Source organism: Thalassophryne amazonica, chromosome 23 (assembly GCF_902500255.1).
Source record: "Thalassophryne amazonica chromosome 23, fThaAma1.1, whole genome shotgun sequence".
Lineage (NCBI taxonomy): Eukaryota > Metazoa > Chordata > Actinopteri > Batrachoidiformes > Batrachoididae > Thalassophryne > Thalassophryne amazonica.
The window spans coordinates 33,379,138-33,397,959 of record NC_047125.1 but is presented as its reverse complement, the minus strand read 5'-3'; the positions used below and the strand labels follow the sequence as shown (position 1 = coordinate 33,397,959).

At 41.8% G+C, this 18,822-nt stretch overlaps 1 protein-coding gene across 1 annotated transcript; it reads left to right on the top strand.

The window, feature by feature from the left end:
- Nucleotides 1-4,951, top strand: tex261 (testis expressed 261). Its single transcript, XM_034164889.1, has 6 exons — nucleotides 1-254; nucleotides 2,200-2,279; nucleotides 2,380-2,533; nucleotides 2,803-2,870; nucleotides 3,232-3,334; nucleotides 3,946-4,951. Exons 1-6 carry the CDS (start codon nucleotides 185-187, stop codon nucleotides 4,059-4,061), a joined length of 591 nt encoding a protein of 196 aa, XP_034020780.1. The 5' UTR covers nucleotides 1-184; the 3' UTR covers nucleotides 4,062-4,951.
- Nucleotides 4,952-18,822: the final 13,871 nt, after the last annotated feature.

The following is an 18,822-nucleotide window of genomic DNA, read 5'->3' as shown; positions in this document are numbered from 1 at the left end:
CCACAGATGGCGCTGTGAGTAAGAGAAACATTTATTGAGACGGAGGCTCCTCTTGTTTATGGCTCGTTAGCTCAGAGCGGGGGGAGGGGACGTAGTGACAGCTATTAGCAGCTAGCCCCTTTTTCTGCCCTGTTTTTTTTTTTTTCTCTCTTCATATTTTGAACGCTGTTTCACATGCAGAAAGATGTGGTTTATTTATTTACTCAGCTGGCTGTCACTGGTGATACAAATATCCTTCGTCACTCTTGCAATAGGTGAGTCCTCGCACGCAGGAATATTTGCTAGCTTGCAAGCTAGCTCTGGCTAATCTTGCACACAAAGTTCGGGGGTGAACTTTTACCTGTTTGCTTATTTGTTTATTTTTGTGTGACTCTCAACTGTTACTAAAATATAAATATAAGCAGCGACCTCAACTGAATGATAATTTTAAAAAGTTTAGCATTGTCACTGACAGACTGTGAAACTAGCTAACTGCGCTCCCAGCGAAGACTACTGGTATTATTATTATTATTGTTTTAATTAACGTGCAATATCACGAAGTTTTAAATATTGCTGATATAAAGAGAACGTCCACATGCTGGATGTGGTTTCTTTCCCCTTCAAGTTTGTATTGCTGTGCATTACTTTATGTTAAGCTTGTTCTTGTTAAATAGATAAAAAAAAAATGCACACCAAGATCCTCCACTGAGGTGCACATGCAGAAATACTAACTCAGATATAAAGAAAAAGCATAGCACAATCAAAATATTGATGTCTAGCCGCTGTTTTATTTCATAATAATTACGTTTCGGCCAAAAGGCCTTCGTCAGATAGCAGCTTCCGTTGGACCAAGAGTACAAGCTTGTTCTTGTTAACATCTTATTACATGGTGTTGTGCTATTTATTACAGTGCATCAATTCCATGAACTGTGCTCCTGTCTGAAAGTGTCGTTCATTCTGACAGATTGAAATCTGTAAGCAGATGTGCACACATTTGATTCATGTATCAAAAACATTGCATAGTTTTGTTAATGATGCGTCACAGTGAACCAAAAATGCTCACAGTGTGGTATATGTACATGGTATGTATCAACACTTTACACGCTGAATTTGGATGATTACATTTCCTGAGGCTCTGGTAATAACGAAGTTGGATAATTCAGTGACGTTACTTGGATATAGCGCTATATTATGTTGTTTTTCCACTGCTTTGATAGATTGGTCAAGCCATCATAGCCCAAAAAACATGTTCACAATGAGAGTGGCTATACGCCCAACTGTTGGATCAATAAAGTAAATAAGCGAGCATATACGCCCAACCACAACCGACCAATGAGCACGCTTGTAAGATCACTTCCGGTTTCAGCGCGGGAGGGGGAAAAAAGGCGGATATTTTCTCACCGGCTGCAGGAGGGTTCGCAGCCCACGGAAGAGCTGTGATCTAAAGTGGTTCTGTTTGGCTCATCACACCCAGGGAATAGTGTCATACTAACACCATCTTACAGCCAACAAGCAGCAATTTGTTCACAAACTGTTTCGTAGTTGTTAACAGGCTTCCGTTCAAAATGCTTATGAAGTTTGTCTGTTTTCATCCATTGCAGTGTTTTTGCAGTAATTAAAGACAGCGCCATTAAATGTGTCAAACATATGCCACAATAGAGCCTTAAAAAGTGGTGTAAAAAACGTAGTTTAGATGCACAAAACATGTCAAATACATGATCATGGTTGGGTGAATAAGATAAGACATTATATTTATCTGCCCAACGGTTGTGCATGTAACGTACAATGTATGACTTATCTGCCCAACGGTTGGTCAAATAAGGTAGGACATAATATTTATTTGCCCAATGGTTTGGCGTATAGCCTTTGCCGTTTACAATACCATAGTATCTCTGCTACCAATGACACTAGTGATTTGTTAGAAGCTCATACTGACTCACAAAATACTTGCAATCAGTTCGTATTGACTTTATGATTAAGCCACAAAGAAGTCATAATATGAAGTCATATAAAGCTGTTTAGTCTATTGAAGCTCAATCACCTGGCAATAAGAATTATTCCTAATTCATAACATTATATGCTTATAGTGTGCAGAGCATGAAGGATTTTTGTATTAGCCCTCTGATTATTATTATTATTATTATTATTGTACAAGCAAATTATTTTGGTTTCTGTTTCCCTCTTTATCATTTTCATGTTTTTCCCCCTCTCTCTATCCAGCTGCTGGCCTGTACTATTTGGCAGAACTAATAGAAGAATACACAGTTGCCACCAGTCGAATAATAAAGTACATGATATTGGTAAGTAGAACAGTAGGAGCTGTGAAATATTGTGATCATCTCAACTACACAGTGGTGTTATTTTTAGACTGTGATACAAAGGGTGATGGTTTGTGTCCAGTTCTCGACAGGTGTGCTGCTAGGTCTCTACATTTTTGAAGGCTTCCCAATGCTGATGGTGGGCATCGGCCTCTTCACCAACCTGGTGTACTTTGGCCTCCTGCAGACCTTCCCTTACATACTGCTTAGTTCCCCCAACTTCATCCTGTCCTGCAGTAAGAATCAAACACTTGAACCCAGTTACATCTTAAAACAGAGCAACAGCAGTTTGTGGACTGCCGGCTTATGTTTATTTATGATTATTAAATATGTCTGCTGCTTATCTTTTAAATACGTTCAGACAGCTGTTCTCGGGTCAGTTTGCAAAATAATCCTGTATGAAATTATTTTTCATTAGACAGAATCCACATTATCTGCTGATTAAGGGCATATGAAATAACATCAGCTTATTTTTCCACATTATTTTTTGTTTTTTTCTCTTTAGTACTGGTCGTGGCGAATCATTACATGGCGTTCCAGTACTTTGCCCAAGAGTATTATCCCTTTTCAGAGGTAATTTTTTTCTTGGATTTCTGACACATTGCTGACATAAGTGGCAGAGACACTCTGTCACTGTAACATTCTGTGTGACATTAACAGAAAAAAATAAACCCTCCACAATCAGTGGTAACCTGTGGAGCAGAGTCTGGAGTTGCCCAACATGTGTGAAATTAAAGTATGATCTGAGAAAAAATAAATAAAAGGTACTGCATGGCAAAAACCCCAGCAGCCACTCAGCCCAGGTTTGAAGATGACAAGCCGCAAAACCCATCAACTTTGAATTGTTGTGATTGTTAAATTTGGAGAGGAAAAAAAAATAGATATATAGCCATAAAGCAGCTTTCTTCTTGTGTTTTTCCTGACTGGCCTGAAGGTTTTGGCGTATTTCACCATCTGCCTGTGGGTGATCCCGTTTGCCTTCTTTGTGTCACTGTCAGCGGGAGAAAATGTGCTGCCGTCTACAATGCAACAAGGAGGTGGGTGGGCTGCAGTCGAGAAAAAAAACACGCAGGCAGTGAACACATCACGCTTCTTGTTTTTAAACAGCAACACACTTTTACTGTTAGTGTTGTACACATTAACTTTGTCTAACCTAAAATTTGGCACCTTATTGCTTTTGTGGTATGAAAACGTGATTTATTATGATGGTTTAGCCGACTCTTTTTTTTGTTTTTCGTTTTTTTTTAGGATGTCTGGCTTAGAAAATTATTAGACCGTGTTTTCAAAAAAAATCTGAGGGTGTGGCACAATTAAAAACAGCTCATGGTCACATAACCCATTTAACTGAACAAAAACATACCTGACACTCAGCATTTGTCTACCTTCATCTTGTAATTAGTTTAACTTGTGTGCTTTTGTAGCGTCTCGCTCACACAGAATTTATGAAGAAATGTGGGAAAAGTCCTTGGCATGGATTGGTTCACAGAACATAATTAAAAAACAAACAAAAAAAAACCCTGTCTTATGTCAGGGTTTGATTCCGTTCCTAAAGTAGTGACTCCTGTTTAATTTTTTACACGATCAAAAACTTTGTTGTTGGATGTGCATTTTCTTGGACTGACTTTAACCCTCTCATCCTTTACTTTAGATGACGTGGTGTCGAATTACTTCACTAAGGGCAAGAGGGGGAAGAGGTCCGGGATCCTACTCGTGTTTTCTTTCCTCAAGGAGGCGGTGCTGCCCAGCCGACAGAAAATGTACTGAGGACTTGGGCTCGGGGTGCGTTACCAGGGCGGGTCAGGAGTCTGTTTGTATGTGTTCAGATACGAGGGGAAAGCAGGGCGGACTCTGGATTTTGAAGCTAACAGGAAGGAAGTGCACATAAAGATGATGGACCAATGAACAGCTTCCTGCTAGTCGAGCCAATGAGTTTACAAACGGCCATCTTTGACGTTTTTGTGACCATAGCTGCCAACGTCTACTGGAGACCTTTTTTTTTTTTTCTTTTTTTTTTGGCAGCACATCACTTTCTTATGGTTGCATTGGACACCTTCATTTTTTAAGTTTTGGTAATAAGTTATATATGAACAGTGTGTGAAAGTAAAAGCCACCAAATATCTGTATGTGTTGTCATGAGGGCAGACAGGAAGTAAACAGTTTGTTTTCAGTGACAAATGCTCCTCAGAAAGATAAAACTACCTGCTGAAGAAATGTGATGCCATTTTTTTTTTTCTTTTACCACTATCATCTCACACACACACACAGGGCAGTGGTGAAGATGAGCATGATCTTAATTTTTAGGGAAGACAAAGGTTAGATGATTTACACTCTGGCCTGTCACATCGACAAGCAGAGGTGCAAAATTAAATAACTGAATAAGCCTGAATGCTCTGAGAGGTTATTTTCTCTTCTGCAGCTACATTTATCAGTCATCATACCTGTCTTTTTTTTTTTTTTTTACAATAATGAAAGATTTTTGTACACTGATTTTTGAGTGAACCCATTACAAAAAAAACAAAGCTCTCAGTTGATGGGTGGTCTTGGGGATTAAACCCGCTCATGTAGTTTGAATAGACTTAATGAGTTCTGAATTATTTTTAAATAATTGTAACAATAATGATAAACTTGTTACAACTATAATAAAATGGTTTTGGTTGAAATATGACTTTGATCAAAGGTTTCATTCTGAATGTTTGGTCACACAGAGAGGACTTGGTGCTGGATGGCACTGCGTTGATTCCTATGTGACTCGGTGAGGGCAGTTGCACCCGATTGAGGGTAGTGTGTGCTTTGACCCTAACAGCAGGTGTGAAGCTCTCACCTGGATACTTCAAGAGTTCAGTGAGTTAATGAATAGAAAGTAAATCTGTACTTTCTGGAACAGTGTGCCAGGCTGTTTCTGTTTTGCCGCATGGTGACGGTGTCCTGAAGGTCAGACTCTGCAGAGCTCCTTTGGCTGGTTGTTCATGTAGATGGTCCATGGTGTGGAGTTTTAGGCTACAGGTGATTGTGTCAATGACCTTATGTGGGACTGCAGACCGTTGATGATGTGTTCTCTTTTCATGTTTTGGACGGGAGGTGGTCTGACATGGTGGAAGACAGCTGATGGGGTGCAGACTCACTGTGGTCCCAGGTGACGAAACCTTTATAAGGGGCAAAAAAAAGTTACAAATCCACTGCAAATGTCTATAGATTGAGGTACAAATGGCTACTTGGGTTTCTTTCCAATGGGGAAACCTTCAGTGGGAGGGATGGGGGGGTGTCTTCGTGGTCAGATTTGAAAACTGTCAACTTACTCATTCTCAGTGAAAAACCCCCCTGGCACACAGAATATTAGCAGACCTTCTTTTTCTCCTTAGCCTGCCACATGCAGCTTTTCAAGTACCTGCACTGTCACACAATCTGTTAAAAAACTTTCTGATGATGACTTTAAACTTTGGTCTGAATGACTTCTCTAGCTCGCGACCTTGCTGCGTTCTTGTGCCACCAGGCATGGGACAAGTCCAGAGGCGTGTGTTCCATGTTGACTGCCCAGCACATTTGCCCAGCTTGCCTCTGCACAGTCCAGGAAGCCTTCAGACGCGGCCAGGGACAGCGGAGTTTGACCAGAATCTGTGGTGCTGATCATAAAAAAAACAAACATCATCCAGCGAGCTTTGGGAAGACAGAACCACGTGAATCGGACGGAGACCTTTGGCACCGCAGCTGTTGATCTTCCCACCATGGACTCTACAAGATGTTTAACTGTAGCCAGCTGACCATGAAGGCAGGCGGCGTGGAGCCCTGACAGGCCCTGAATACAGTCAGTGGTCTCTAAACCAGATTATTCACAGCTCTGGGACATGCCTTTATTACACTTAATTACATGTATAGTTTCTTATTATGGGGAATTTTAACTAATTGCCAAACTGCAGCACCAAAGTACACGTGTTTAAACTTTTCAAAATATGGGCTGCATCTTTTTATTGTTTTTTTTTTATTAAACTTTGGTTTTCCCCAGTTGCTCTGGTTCACCACAGTGGACCCACATTGGGATTTAGTCAAGCTTCTTACACCAGATGTCCTTCCTGATAATTCTACATGTGAACCCTGACAGGAACAGGCGCTCACAGCAGTGTTAAATTTGTTGAGTAGATGGACAATGTTCCGGGGAATAAATACATTTTGGAGGTAATCTGGAATATATTCTGGAACTGAGATGCAGAAGAATATTTGGCACAGCAATATTTAATTGACAAGCTTGTGAGAGGATGTTGATGAAAATGTGAGCAGGTGGACAATGTCCAGGAAAATGATGGATTTCAAAACATAGTTTGGATCCAGAAGGCGTTTTAAGCAGTGTGTCCTCGGCGAATGTGTGCGCACTCCGAGTGCCTTCTAATTTCATGAGGAATTTAAAAAGAAGAAAAACCAAGCATTGAAATAAATTAATTTGAGTTACTGACCTATAGTTTTGCCTTCATATTGGTGTCGTTACCAGAATTTGATGTTTGGTGACATAATGATAAGTTAAACTTTATTTTTATATATATATATTCTTTGAAACATCTAACTTAAAACGATATGTATATTCAGTTCCCCTAAATTGTGATTTATTTATTCATTTTTAATTCACTTATTCCGGTCTGTTCCAGGATTTCGTGTAATCTCACGTGATTTACACTTGCGTTTGTTGACCCACATTTTGGAGGAACAAAATCATCAAAATTACGTTGAAGCAGGTCTGTATTTATCTTTGCACATGCTATTTACATGCAGACGTGGGAAAATGTCACAGATTCCTCTAATACAACAAACATTTAGAAATATGTCCTAAATTCCTCCACACAAACACTTTTTTTTTTAAAGTTAAAATTTACTGCAGGTTTAACTCAGACACAGAAATACATGAATTACAGGGTAAATATTAAAAACTACAAACAGTACATGAAAATAAATCATTAATGAGACAAAATTGACACATTAAGAGTTTTGAAAGCTTTGGGCTTGTAGAGTGCTACAGTTTGTGTGTATTGTTGCAATTAATTTATAAAAAAAAAAAAAGATTTTTTGACCTAAAATTTCATGAATATGAAATGTAGCGAAGATGATGGACATTAAAATTTCACAAGACGACTGTGTTTGTGGGTCACGTGACTTAAATATTTAAATATAAAATGAAAACTTATTTCATACCCAGAAATTTTTATTTTATTTATTTTTTAAGTGACTTTTTGTGGATGGGAACAGAATTCCAGTTCTGATTGTAAAGGAAATGTTTCAGTGTAGGGATTTATCATCACAGACACATTTTCAGTTATTTAGGATTCTGAATTGTTAATTATCTGCTCTTTTGTCCCTTGAATGGAGCTGAAAATAGAACTCAGCCTCCTCCTCAGCATGTTGAACCCGGTGTGTGTGTGTGTGTGTGTGTGTGTGTGTGTGTGTGTGTGTGTGTGTGTGTGTGTGTGTGTGTGTGTGTGTGTGTGTGTGTGTGTGTGTGTGTGTGTGTCAGTCTGATGGTGTGTGACACTTCCAGGCACGTGAACGGCTGCAGGCACAGGCAGAAATGGATACTCTTCCCTCCCACCTCGCCGTGAAGTCCCGTTGATGCTGCTCCCACTCGTTCTGAGGCAGATCAATCCCACACAGGCGACCCGTTTGATCTGTGTGTGTCCCCAGAGTCACGTGTGAGGTGAATTAGAACCCTTACATTCTCTGTGCTGTTGTGGCGATGTGGGATGGATGATCTGATCGCTGTTATTGACTGTTTGCCCTCTGAACTCATGCAGAAGGACTATGGACATCTATGTCCAAATTTTCAAAGGTGATGAAGACAGTAACACTTGTACTGAAGCCACACATGGGAACATGTAGTAATGGGTACTGGGGTCACTTTGAGCCCCTGCCTTACTTTTTGGTGGTTTGGGGAGTGACTGGGGCAGAACTTCCAGCTGACAGACCAACATTCTTGCACTTGCTGTCTAAAGCCTGTGCAATCTCGAGGTGGCGTTTTCACACCTCGCTGCTCCTAATTTACATGAAGCTCGAAGGCCCAGCGAGCTGGAACGACGCCTGCAGCCCAGACTCCAGATCTGTTCCAAAACCTGCAGTTGGAACGTACTGAGAGATTTAAAATAAATTCACTTTCCAACTTGCTGTAACCAAATTTTTGATCTCACTTGTGTGAAAGTTCTGCATATCTCTGCTTATTGCTGTCCTTTAAAGAGTGTAAAATGTGATATATTGATAGTTTTTTTTTTCTTTTTGTTTTTCCTACAGCCCACAGTTCTGCTGAGGGTCTAACACGGGCCGTAACCCAAACCGCCCAAGGGCCCTTATCACAGCCACAGCACCGCCTGCGTAGAGTAAGTACATGAGAACACTGTGTATGTGTGCATTACTGCGTCCACGAGCGGGTTAAGGCCTCGCTGGTTTCCTCTGACCTGGGTCACATGTCATTAAGAGAGCACTTTCATGTTTGACTTTCAGCTCAACTCCCTGGATGCTGCCTCTGGTTGCAAACCCTGACAGCTGTGTGCACGTGTGCGCGCAAATGGATTTTGGGTGTAAACCCGTCAAATTTTCAAAGGTTTCTCTGTGGTTCGGCGTCTGTCTGATTAGCAGAGACGGTTATTTTCAAAGCTGTGCCATCTTATCCGCTCTCTGTCTTCAATATGTTTATTTAAAAAAGACCTGAAGAGGCGTGTTTGTATGTGTGAATGTTGCCAGCTGCAGCAATACGTGTCCTGTTGGTGCAGAGCAGATTAGCATTTGGACGATCAGCACCCTCTAAACCCGCTTAGAGCCAGGATGAAAATGAGCTCATTTCCCAGAAGCCTCCCAGACTCTCCCATTGGCCTGTCCCATCATCCAATCGCATCCCATTTGTTGTCATCTGGGGCGGAGGTCAGGATGGTCTCTGGCCTGCAGCGACCTGATGCTATCAGCTTTAAACACACGTGGGATCCAGAGCCTCATGCATAAAAACGAGACTGTAAAGACTAAAAATACCTTCTGCTTTGGGATAAATGAACCAGGCGGCACCGTGCTAAAAAGAAAAACTGGCAGAAGTACTCTAGTGGTGAAAGCACATTTGCAGCCTGCCAGATCAAGAACACCCTCAGGAAGAGAAAACCAGACCAGGTCAGAAGGTCAAACACAAGATGCAAAGACGCTGTGAGTCGCCAAAACAAGATGGCCATCAAAGAAGGTGCTGCACAGTCCCGATTAAAGAAGAGGAGACGGGAAGTAGTGATGGAGGAGGAGGAGGTAGCAGAGTGAGCTCCTCATGGCCGCCATAGTTTTCTGTTTCCTGATCTTGCCTCTGAGGCTTGTGAACGTGGGGTGTGTCAGTGCGCGGACGCCCTTGCTGCTCGTTTCCCCTGCTTCTCCTCCAGCTCCTCCTCTTGCTCCTCTCTCCCTCTCTGCCCTTCACCATGCTCAGCCAGGCAGCAGGGCGCTAATGCACCGTGGCACCTTCCAGCTCCAAGTCACAACGTGCCCCTCCGCTTGCTTGGTGACCGCGTACGACCTTCCTTGCCATGGCTGCCGTGTTCATGGCGAGGATGGAGGTTGGCGTCGAGGACAGGAAGCGATGCTCGCTGTGGTCACACAGCAGCGAGCCAAGTGAAGCAGCCAAACAAACATTATTGCACATTTTGAAGAGCAGACGTCCGACCCGCTGCAGCCTTCGGGTGCCTGGATTCTTTACACGGTTACTGACGTTGTTGCTCCGTAACTGTGAAGCAACGGAACAGAAGGGGAGGAAGAAAAATCGTTGATGTGGCTGTTTGTGCTGCAGGTGTTTTTACAGGTTCCATGTCCTTCCTCCTCAACATGCTAAACATCCTGTGTGTCCTCCAGGCCGAAAAAGGACGGTGGAGGCCAGAGATTAAAAAAACAAAACAAAACAGTATTACAGAGAAACTTCTGGCATCACATGTGTCATTTCAACACTGGGAAACGAGCAGATTTTATTATCACCTCACATTTCAAATATTTCTGCTCCTGTCCTCACCTGTGGTCATGAGCTTTGGATAATGACTGAAAGAAGAAGATCAAACTCTGGTCATCTCCTGGGGGAGGTCTTCTAGGCACGTTCAACTGGGTGGAGGTCCAGGGGAAGACCAGGGTTTACATTTCCCACCTGGTTTGGAAACATGTCAAGATTCCATGGGAAGAGCTAGAGGACTTGGCTGAGGACAGGGAAGTGTGGGATGAGCTGCCATTGTGACCTGAAGGTGGATATGTGGCAGAACAATTTTCATGAAGCTTGGAGGACAAGTGATGCATGAGCCAGGAAAGATCCAGGATGTTTTTCCCCTCATTTTTGGAAATATTGGACATTTTTTTATTTTATTGATTGATCATCAGATCCTCTTCAAATATTGTGCAGTTGATGACCTCCGTGGTTTAGGTGGAGTCCTGGCAGTTAGAGAAGTCAGATTGTGACCGGAGTGTTCTCACTTCTCCGTCAGATAGGAAATGTGTTGCAGTGCCCTTGAGCAAGGTCTGTAGTCCCAAAGTTGCTCCCAGTGTGCAGCTGAGCACCGTGTGTGTGTGTGTGTGTGTGTGTGTGTGTGTGTGTGTGTGTGTTACTGTAAGTTGGCTACATTTACTTACAAAATAAACAAAACCCTTTGAATCTTAATTTATATAAACTTTCTTTTTAATTGGCTGCAGATTTACTAAGATGAGTTGAAGTGGAATTTTCTGCTTATTAGTTGAATATCTTTAGAATTCTTCCACTGAAAAAGAGTAAAGTATAGCTTCAAATTCTCCTGCAGTTTAATTTGTTTTCTCTCCGTCATGTCCTGCAGATGTAAAAAACAACAAAAAGACAAAACAAATGTTTCTTGCACAAGTTGTTCCTTTCATAAATAGAATTCAAAATGGTGTTTCAGAATACAGCACACAAATCATAGATGCTTTTCTGCAGAAGCAGCACAGCAGATTAGAGGTTAGCACTACTGCCTCAGCCAGAAGGTTCCAGGTTCTCTTCCCACCTGGTCCTTTCTGTGTGGAGTTTGCATGTTCTCCCCGTGTTCCTGTTTGTTTCCTCCGGATGCTCCGGCTTCCTTCCCCTTCTAAAGACATGCAGGTTCGGTGAACTGGCGACTTGCCGCTATAAGAGCTGGGATAAGTTCCAGCCCCCCCATGACCCTTAAGTGGAATAAGTGGGTTTAGAGACCGGATGGATGGATTTTCTGCAGTGTAGCAGTTTATTCCTCTCTCCATCTGTCGGGTGTCTCGTCTTCAGAACTGTCCCGCTGCAGGCCGCACCTTCACTGACATGAAGCTCTGCCCTCCAGCAAACCCTGTACTCATCTCAAACAGGTGCTTTGGATTAAACGTTTGGCATCTATACTCTTATGACAAGTGAAATCTAGAGGATTCACAAACATGTATAACACCCAAATTTAGAAGCTGCGAGGAAAAACTGTATATAGCGCTGAAAATAAAGTTAAAAGTTTTAATATAATAATTAAATATAGGTCCAGAAAAAGAAAACTATAAATTTATAATAATAATAAATTAAATGTGGCCATACTTGTAGTATAGATAACAGGAAAAAGATGTTTTAAATATTTTCCAGACTTATAAGTCTCACTTTTTTTCAGTAATTTGCTTAGTTAGATTTTTTTTTTAATGCACTGGTGTAGTGTAGTTTTTATTATTATGATCATTGATTCTTTTCTAAATTTGTTTAGTAGTACATCGATTTTATTTTTGTATACAAGTCCCACGACCTCTCCAATGAGTTAAAAAAAAAATGACTTATATACCAGAAAATACAGTTTATATTTAAAACATTTAACAAGCAACAGGCAAATTATTACACAAAAGGGAGTGCAATAAGCAAATGCTCTGTAGCCTGCTGACTTCTTTTTCAGTATAGGAACACAGAGTGAGCCTGCAGCTTGAGAATGCAGAGCATGAGAAAGTACGTATGGCTCAAAAATGTCTTAAGAATACCATGGCAGCAATTAGAGTTTTCAAATCTGCTCTCGTGTGGACAGAGTGTAATATTTCTGTGATCGAGGCAGCCCTGTGGCTTTACCACGCCCCCTTTCTAATATAGTGGCGTTTTGCAGTTAAAGTGGTGGGAAACACTCCTTTAAAACTCGCTCTTTTTCCGACGTGTCCTGATTATTTGCAGAATGTAGTGTCTAGTCAAAATAAGATGATTTTTTTTTTTAAATCTACATGCCTTCAGGGCGGTGCGGACGACAGCGCTTTGGGACAGTGGGCTGCAGAGATGCATACAGATAAGAAACAGCACTTGTATTTGGCTCAGTTTCTGACCCAGCAGACCTGGAATTAGACCAGAATAAATGGGGTAAGACGGAGTTCCCTTTCAAACAGACGGAGGAACTGACAGCTGATCTCATCCTTTAAAATCTACGCATAACGGTCACAATCACCTAATTAACACCGTAAGTAATTCAGCCGTACGGCAGCTCCATTTGGAGCGACATGACTAAAAGGATCATGCGCCTCTCAGACGGCGTGTACGACATGTTGACAATCACTCTATTATTTATAGTCAGGGTTTCATCTCGCTCAGCTCAAGCTGGAATAGACCTAAGTTTGACCCAAAAGACTTTAAGGTTTGTTTTTCCCACTGTGAAAATGTACTCTGTGTGTGTGCGTGCGTGTGTGTGTGTGTGCGTGCGTGTGTGTGTGTGTGTGTGTGTGTGTGCGTGCGCACGCGTGCGTGTGCGTGGGTGCTCAGCATCCAGCACCCTGGACTTCTGTTGCAGCTCGCACATCGTGCTTTTGTCTTACCGTTTGTGTTTACACATAAGTACGGGATATTTGTATCTGTGACACGCGTGTTTTTAACGTATTCATCACCAGCTGTGTGAATATTTGTGCCGTCGACATGCTTCCTCACATGATCTTATTTGAAAATGTGGCTGTGACACGTTTGTTGGTTTAAATGTTATCTTGTTTGTTTGTTTCCCCTCTCAGGGAGGAACATAAGGCTCATCGCGCTGGACAGAGCACATTCTCAGCGTTGGCTCTCAGAATCAGGTGAGGGCATCTTCTGATCTGTGGGTCCTCTGTGGATCTGTGGGTAATGTGTGAAAAAAAGGTTAAATCAACCCTGGACCAAAGTCTGGCTCCTTCGGTTCCCAGGTGCTGCGCCCTGTCACCTCAGATAATGCTCGCGTGGAGAGAAATGATTTTATCGAGGCGTTAACGTCTCGTTATTGGCATTTCTTGAGTGAGTTCTGGTCTGCACTCGGGCTCGGGTTCGACCGTCACCCCTGATGTGATTTTACAGAACAGCTTCTTTTCTCACAGTCTGAACTGAGAGTTTGTCTTCCCAAAATGGGACTTGGTCTGCTAAAAGAAGAGGTTTATTTTGTTGTAGCTTTAAATCAGTTTTTATCTCTGATAGGACTTGTTTTGTGATGCGTTCACTGACGGAGGCGTTGGCACCGTTCTCCTCTTCCTCCACTTTTCAGCAGCCTTCATTTATATCACAGCGACTCTGCTCTCAGGCAGTGAGAGGAAGTGACATCTCTCCTCACCCACACAGCCAACGCCGTTCCTTTTTTTTTTTTTTTTTTTTACCCTCCCAGCTCTTTTCTGCAGCCGTGTGCTTTTTGCGGTGTTGCACCGCGCTCTGACCTAATGAGCTGTGAAGCAGACAAGGGTGGGGCACCAGTTATCTCTCACCTCCGTCTCTTTGTCCTCCTCTCATTTTTTTCCCATTTCAACAGATAACCAGGTTCAAGTCTCCTCCTCCTGCTAAATGTGAGTTAGGACTCTTCTGCTGCAGCTTCTCTGACTGAAATATCTGATTTAAATGCAGAATCTGACAACAGATTCTTGAGCTTGAGTGTTAAAGAGTATTTGAACCAGTGTGAAATGTCAAAAACCCAGTTAGACAGAGGAAAGGGTTAAAGGGATAAAAACAAAAAACAAGACGGTTCGAACTATAAGAATAAAAAGCAAACACTTAAAATCTCATTATTTCTGCTCATTCGTCAGCTGGCTGGATGAAACCGTTTGGACACTGAAGCTACAATAGAGTAACTCGAATCAGACCAGAAGCTTCACGATTACGTTATGTTACATTGATTTAACCGACACTTTTATCCAAAGGGAGGAATCGCAGTCGAGCTGCAGCTAAACTGGATAAACGAGAAGAAGAATGAAGGATTCCTATGCGAGTTGTTCATGTTAAATGCACATCTGATGCATTCAGCACAATAAGCAGGGCAGATATGTATAAAATATCATAAAAGCACTCAATTTTGTACAAACATTGTTAGACATATTTAAAAAATTGGGGATCATGCACACTGACATACATTTCCCCACAATGTAATTGTGGTTGGAACGGATTCAGCGTGTAATAAAACATGAAAAAAACCTTCTTTTGTGTCTATATGACATAAAGACAGATAGATATGTGAAACGATTGTGTTCTATGATGAAATCACCATATTTTGCATGGCAATTTTTTTTTCACTGAAGATAATAAAGAGCAAATCCAAGATGTCCGCCACGCCATTCTGGAATATCTGCAAAAATCTTTGTCTTTATGATGTCATACAGACACAAATGAAGTGTTTGTTTTCTAACACCTGGAAGCCATTACAGCCGCAATCACAATCATTTCCCATATCTGCCACCATTACAAATACTTTATTTTTTGAAAAAGACTTTAACCCCCTGTGGAGTTGATATGTTCTATACACCGTGTATTTGTTAATGAAGAGATTTCATCACAAAAGGATTTTGGGCGATATATGTACAGCTGTAAAGAGGTAATGTTTCCAAATAAAGTATAAATATATATTGAAAAATGATGACTAGACTACAGATCATACTATGCCAGCTCGTTTTGTGCGGCTGTTAAAGTTGCTATGCAACAAGGGGTAGTGGCAGGAAAAGCCAATGACACAAAATGCACTGTGGGTGAGGCCGTTGGATTTCAGGACGGTTGGTTCGGCCTCTGTATTCTCAGAAGGCCAGATGTTCACAGATTGTAGCCTTCGAAGGATGTGGCCCTTGGACTGAGACACAGCTGAAGTCTTGTAGATCCGTAACATTGGTTGGTTGTTCTCCATCACTTGGCTTTGTAGTTCTTCTTCTGCACAACACTGTGGTGTAGACTTTTCTGACACTGCCCCCTTGTGGTTGAGGTGATAACAGAAGAGGTTTGGTTTAACTGTTAAGTTTGAGGTCTTGAAATTGCACGTCTAGAAGTGAGCTAGAAATCTTTTTGTGTACCCAAAAGAACAATCATAACTAGACAAACAAGGTCCTTAATCCCCTAGTTGCTCCTGGTGTGTATGAGCACCTTGTATGGCAGCAGCCTGACATCAGGGTGAATGTGAGGCATGATTGTAAAGCGCTTTGAGCATCTGATGCAGATGGGAAAAACAGCGCTATATAAATACAGTCCATTTATGACAAACTCTATCACAGAAACCAGGCCGTCTCTCTGCCGGGGTTTTGGCTGGTGGGGAACACGGCATCATGAGATGACCCGACTGAGTCAAAGGCATCACGAAACGGATCTCATGATGGATGTTAGCCGAGCTGAAGGCTGGTGTCCAGGGATGCGAACTGGCAGCAGCTCACGACCCGGTCCAGCTCGACCAGATGGACTCTGAGGGTGACGGCCTGCTGAAACATCTGGACCCTAAGATGACCTGACAGCACCTGATGTGTTTGCTGCCTGGCACATGAGCAATCTGGAAACGTGGAGCTATTTTTACTGATGTTAATTTGCTCTGTGTTCAGGCTCCGGTTCACAGCTCGGTCAGCCTTCCTTGATACTATATTCCCGTTTGTTCTGGTAAAGGTTCTGCCGTCACATTGCATTTAGGTCGAGATGCCTGTGAACTGTGAAAGCAACGTGCACGGGGACCCGGCCTCAGCAAGGAGGCTGCTGGGTCCTGGAGCTTGTCGGGGCCAGTGTTAAAGATTTAACGAAGCTGTGTGAAAAATATAAGAAATTAAAATGTAAATTCTTTAAATATTTGCACATGCATGTTTGGGTAAATTTAAAGTGTAATTTCTTGAAATTACACTTGTTTTTTTTCCCATTAGAGCATGCATTTTAAGATGTAATAAAAAACATAAATTACATAACGGAATAGCTTTTAAAAATAGTCTAATGTAAATTTAAAAAAATGAATTTACAGTATGAAATCTGAGTAGAAGTAGAAGTAATCACCTGTTTTTTGCAGCTGGATCCAACAGCAGCAGAGCTGATTGTGTGTTTGATGAAAACTGAGGAGCTTCTCCCCTCGTTATTTAAAAAAAAACAAAAAAAAAACCCTTCCTCAGTGAGCAAACTGTGATTCCATGAATCATTTATAACACAGTCAGAACCACAAATTAATGTGATAAATGCTTCATTTTAAAAAATAAATAAATACAAACCATGACATTATTATTTCTGTTTTCTTATTATTCTGCTGTGCTCATTGATTTAAATTCATGTGGTGGTGAGAAACATTCCCACCAGTAGCTCGAACCCTTTAACCCCTTTGTCAATGTGAAAACAGATTAAGAGAAATTAATTTTATATTCCAATGTTTTTGGGAAAAAAACAACTCTAAATAGCTGACTGCTGGATTAATTTATGTAACAGCCCAATTATTCACTAAAGCAGCTCATTTCAAAGTTGTCGTCCAGCTGAGCTTCAAATGTAAGCGTAATCATAATGTTAAAGACTCATTCTGAGGTCTCCAGTATGTTTATTTATTTATTTGTTTGTTTTAAGAAATACACCAACAACCAGTCGTCACTATACTTTATTTGAGCCCTTCAGCTGTGCTTCTTCAGTTTAATTTTCATGGGTTATTTTTAATTGAATTACAGCTCATCTGAGCATTTGTTCCTTTTTAAAGCCACCGCAACCTGAAAGCATCTTGTAGTTCAGTGGTTAAAGGACGTTAACGCACGCTGACACAAAATACAACCATAACTAGGACTGCAAGCAGTCATATACGGGCCCTCGTTCCGCGCGACCACCGACCCAGGGCAGTGCGGCCCCTCGTGACCAAATGTGGGTATGTGCGTACAGGGGCAGCCACTCATCACACAGTTAAAATTTCAAGCAAATCACACAATGCATGAAGGAGTTATGACATGTTAATGGTTCATCCACTAGGGGGCGCTCAGTGTGCAAACAGAGGGGCCAGGTGTGTTGAGGGGCCAACCATCATCACACATGTGAAGTTTCAAGTCAATCAGGCAAAGCATGAAGGAGTTATCATGAATTGATGTTCCATGGCAAAGGGTCAAAATGGCAGCGCCATAACGGCTACACCCTTCAACATAGAGAAAAGCTTTCGATAACTTTTGGTCAGTATCGTCTCTGGATGCTGTGAAAGAAATTTGAAGTGCATTGGACAAAATCCCTAGGAGGAGTTTGTTCAAATACAACATGTGGAAATCATGACAATATGAGAAGAAAATTCAAAATGGTCGACTTCCTGTTTGGAGTAGACCCATGGTGCAAGAGACTTTTTTGTACGTCTGTGCAAGTCACACAAGTGTACCAATTTTCATCTCCCTGCTCCAAAAAAAAACCCCTATGTGGAGGGGTTTTTGAAAGATCCAAGGGGGCGCTATTGAGGCATTTTGCCCCGCCCATGGGTGACACCCCTATGAATTGTAAGAGGTTGTCGTGCTCGACCTGTGTATCAATTTTCATGATGATATGACAAAATTGAAGCCGTCAAAAGGAAGAACGTAATTTCATGGCGAAGGGGCGATATTCAGCACGCCGCCACACAGACGCCGTTTACTCGTAACTTCACGGCGTTCATCGCCTACGTTCACCAACTTGTTCTGCTGTTTAGAGTGGAAGGAAGTTGATTGGGTTAAGTATGTGACATCAGTACCTGTTAAAGTAAAAATAGGACATTTCCTGTTACCACCAGGGGGCGTTATGGCAGAAGTGGGAAGTTAATATATGCAGACGTTCAGGGTGGAGCCATCCTTCATGTCCAGCAAGTTTGAAGGATCCTATGATTAAGTATGTGGGCGTGACAGCCGTTCGAGTGAAACGGTGTGCTCCGAAAAGCTCGCCAAAGTTTGACGAACCCTAGCAGCCACACCTTAGTGAACTTATTCATTCTTTGTAACTTTGATCACCATGGATGGGGTCATTAGATGATGTCGACATGGTAAATATGTGTACAGAATTTCGTGAGGCTACGATGAAAAAACCCCAATGCGGAGGGGTTTTTGAAAATTTCTAGGGGGTGCTATTTCGCGATTTCGCTGCAACCTTGTGCACGACCCACAAAATATCGAATTTCGGATCCGGCCGGACGACTTTGCAAATTTTGGTGACTTTTTGAGCATGGGCAGAGGCCGAAATTTTGATTTCAAGAGTGAGAATAATAATAAATAAATAATAATAATAATAACCAGCGCAATTACAGTAGGGTCCTCGTGGGACTTTTTCCTACTCAGGCCCTAATTAGGTCACATTAAGTTAATAACTGAGGCAACATTTGTTTTGTTAACCCCCCCCCCCCCTCCCCCCCAAGGCTGACAG

Bases quoted from the DNA above. Each gene is read 5' to 3' on its own strand.
- tex261 (XM_034164889.1), top strand. From the start codon at position 185: ATGTGGTTTATTTATTTACTCAGCTGGCTGTCACTGGTGATACAAATA. The intron at 2,534-2,802 runs GTAAGAATCAAA...TTTTCTCTTTAG, and splicing joins CAACTTCATCCTGTCCTGCA to TACTGGTCGTGGCGAATCAT. The intron at 2,871-3,231 runs GTAATTTTTTTC...ACTGGCCTGAAG, and splicing joins AGTATTATCCCTTTTCAGAG to GTTTTGGCGTATTTCACCAT.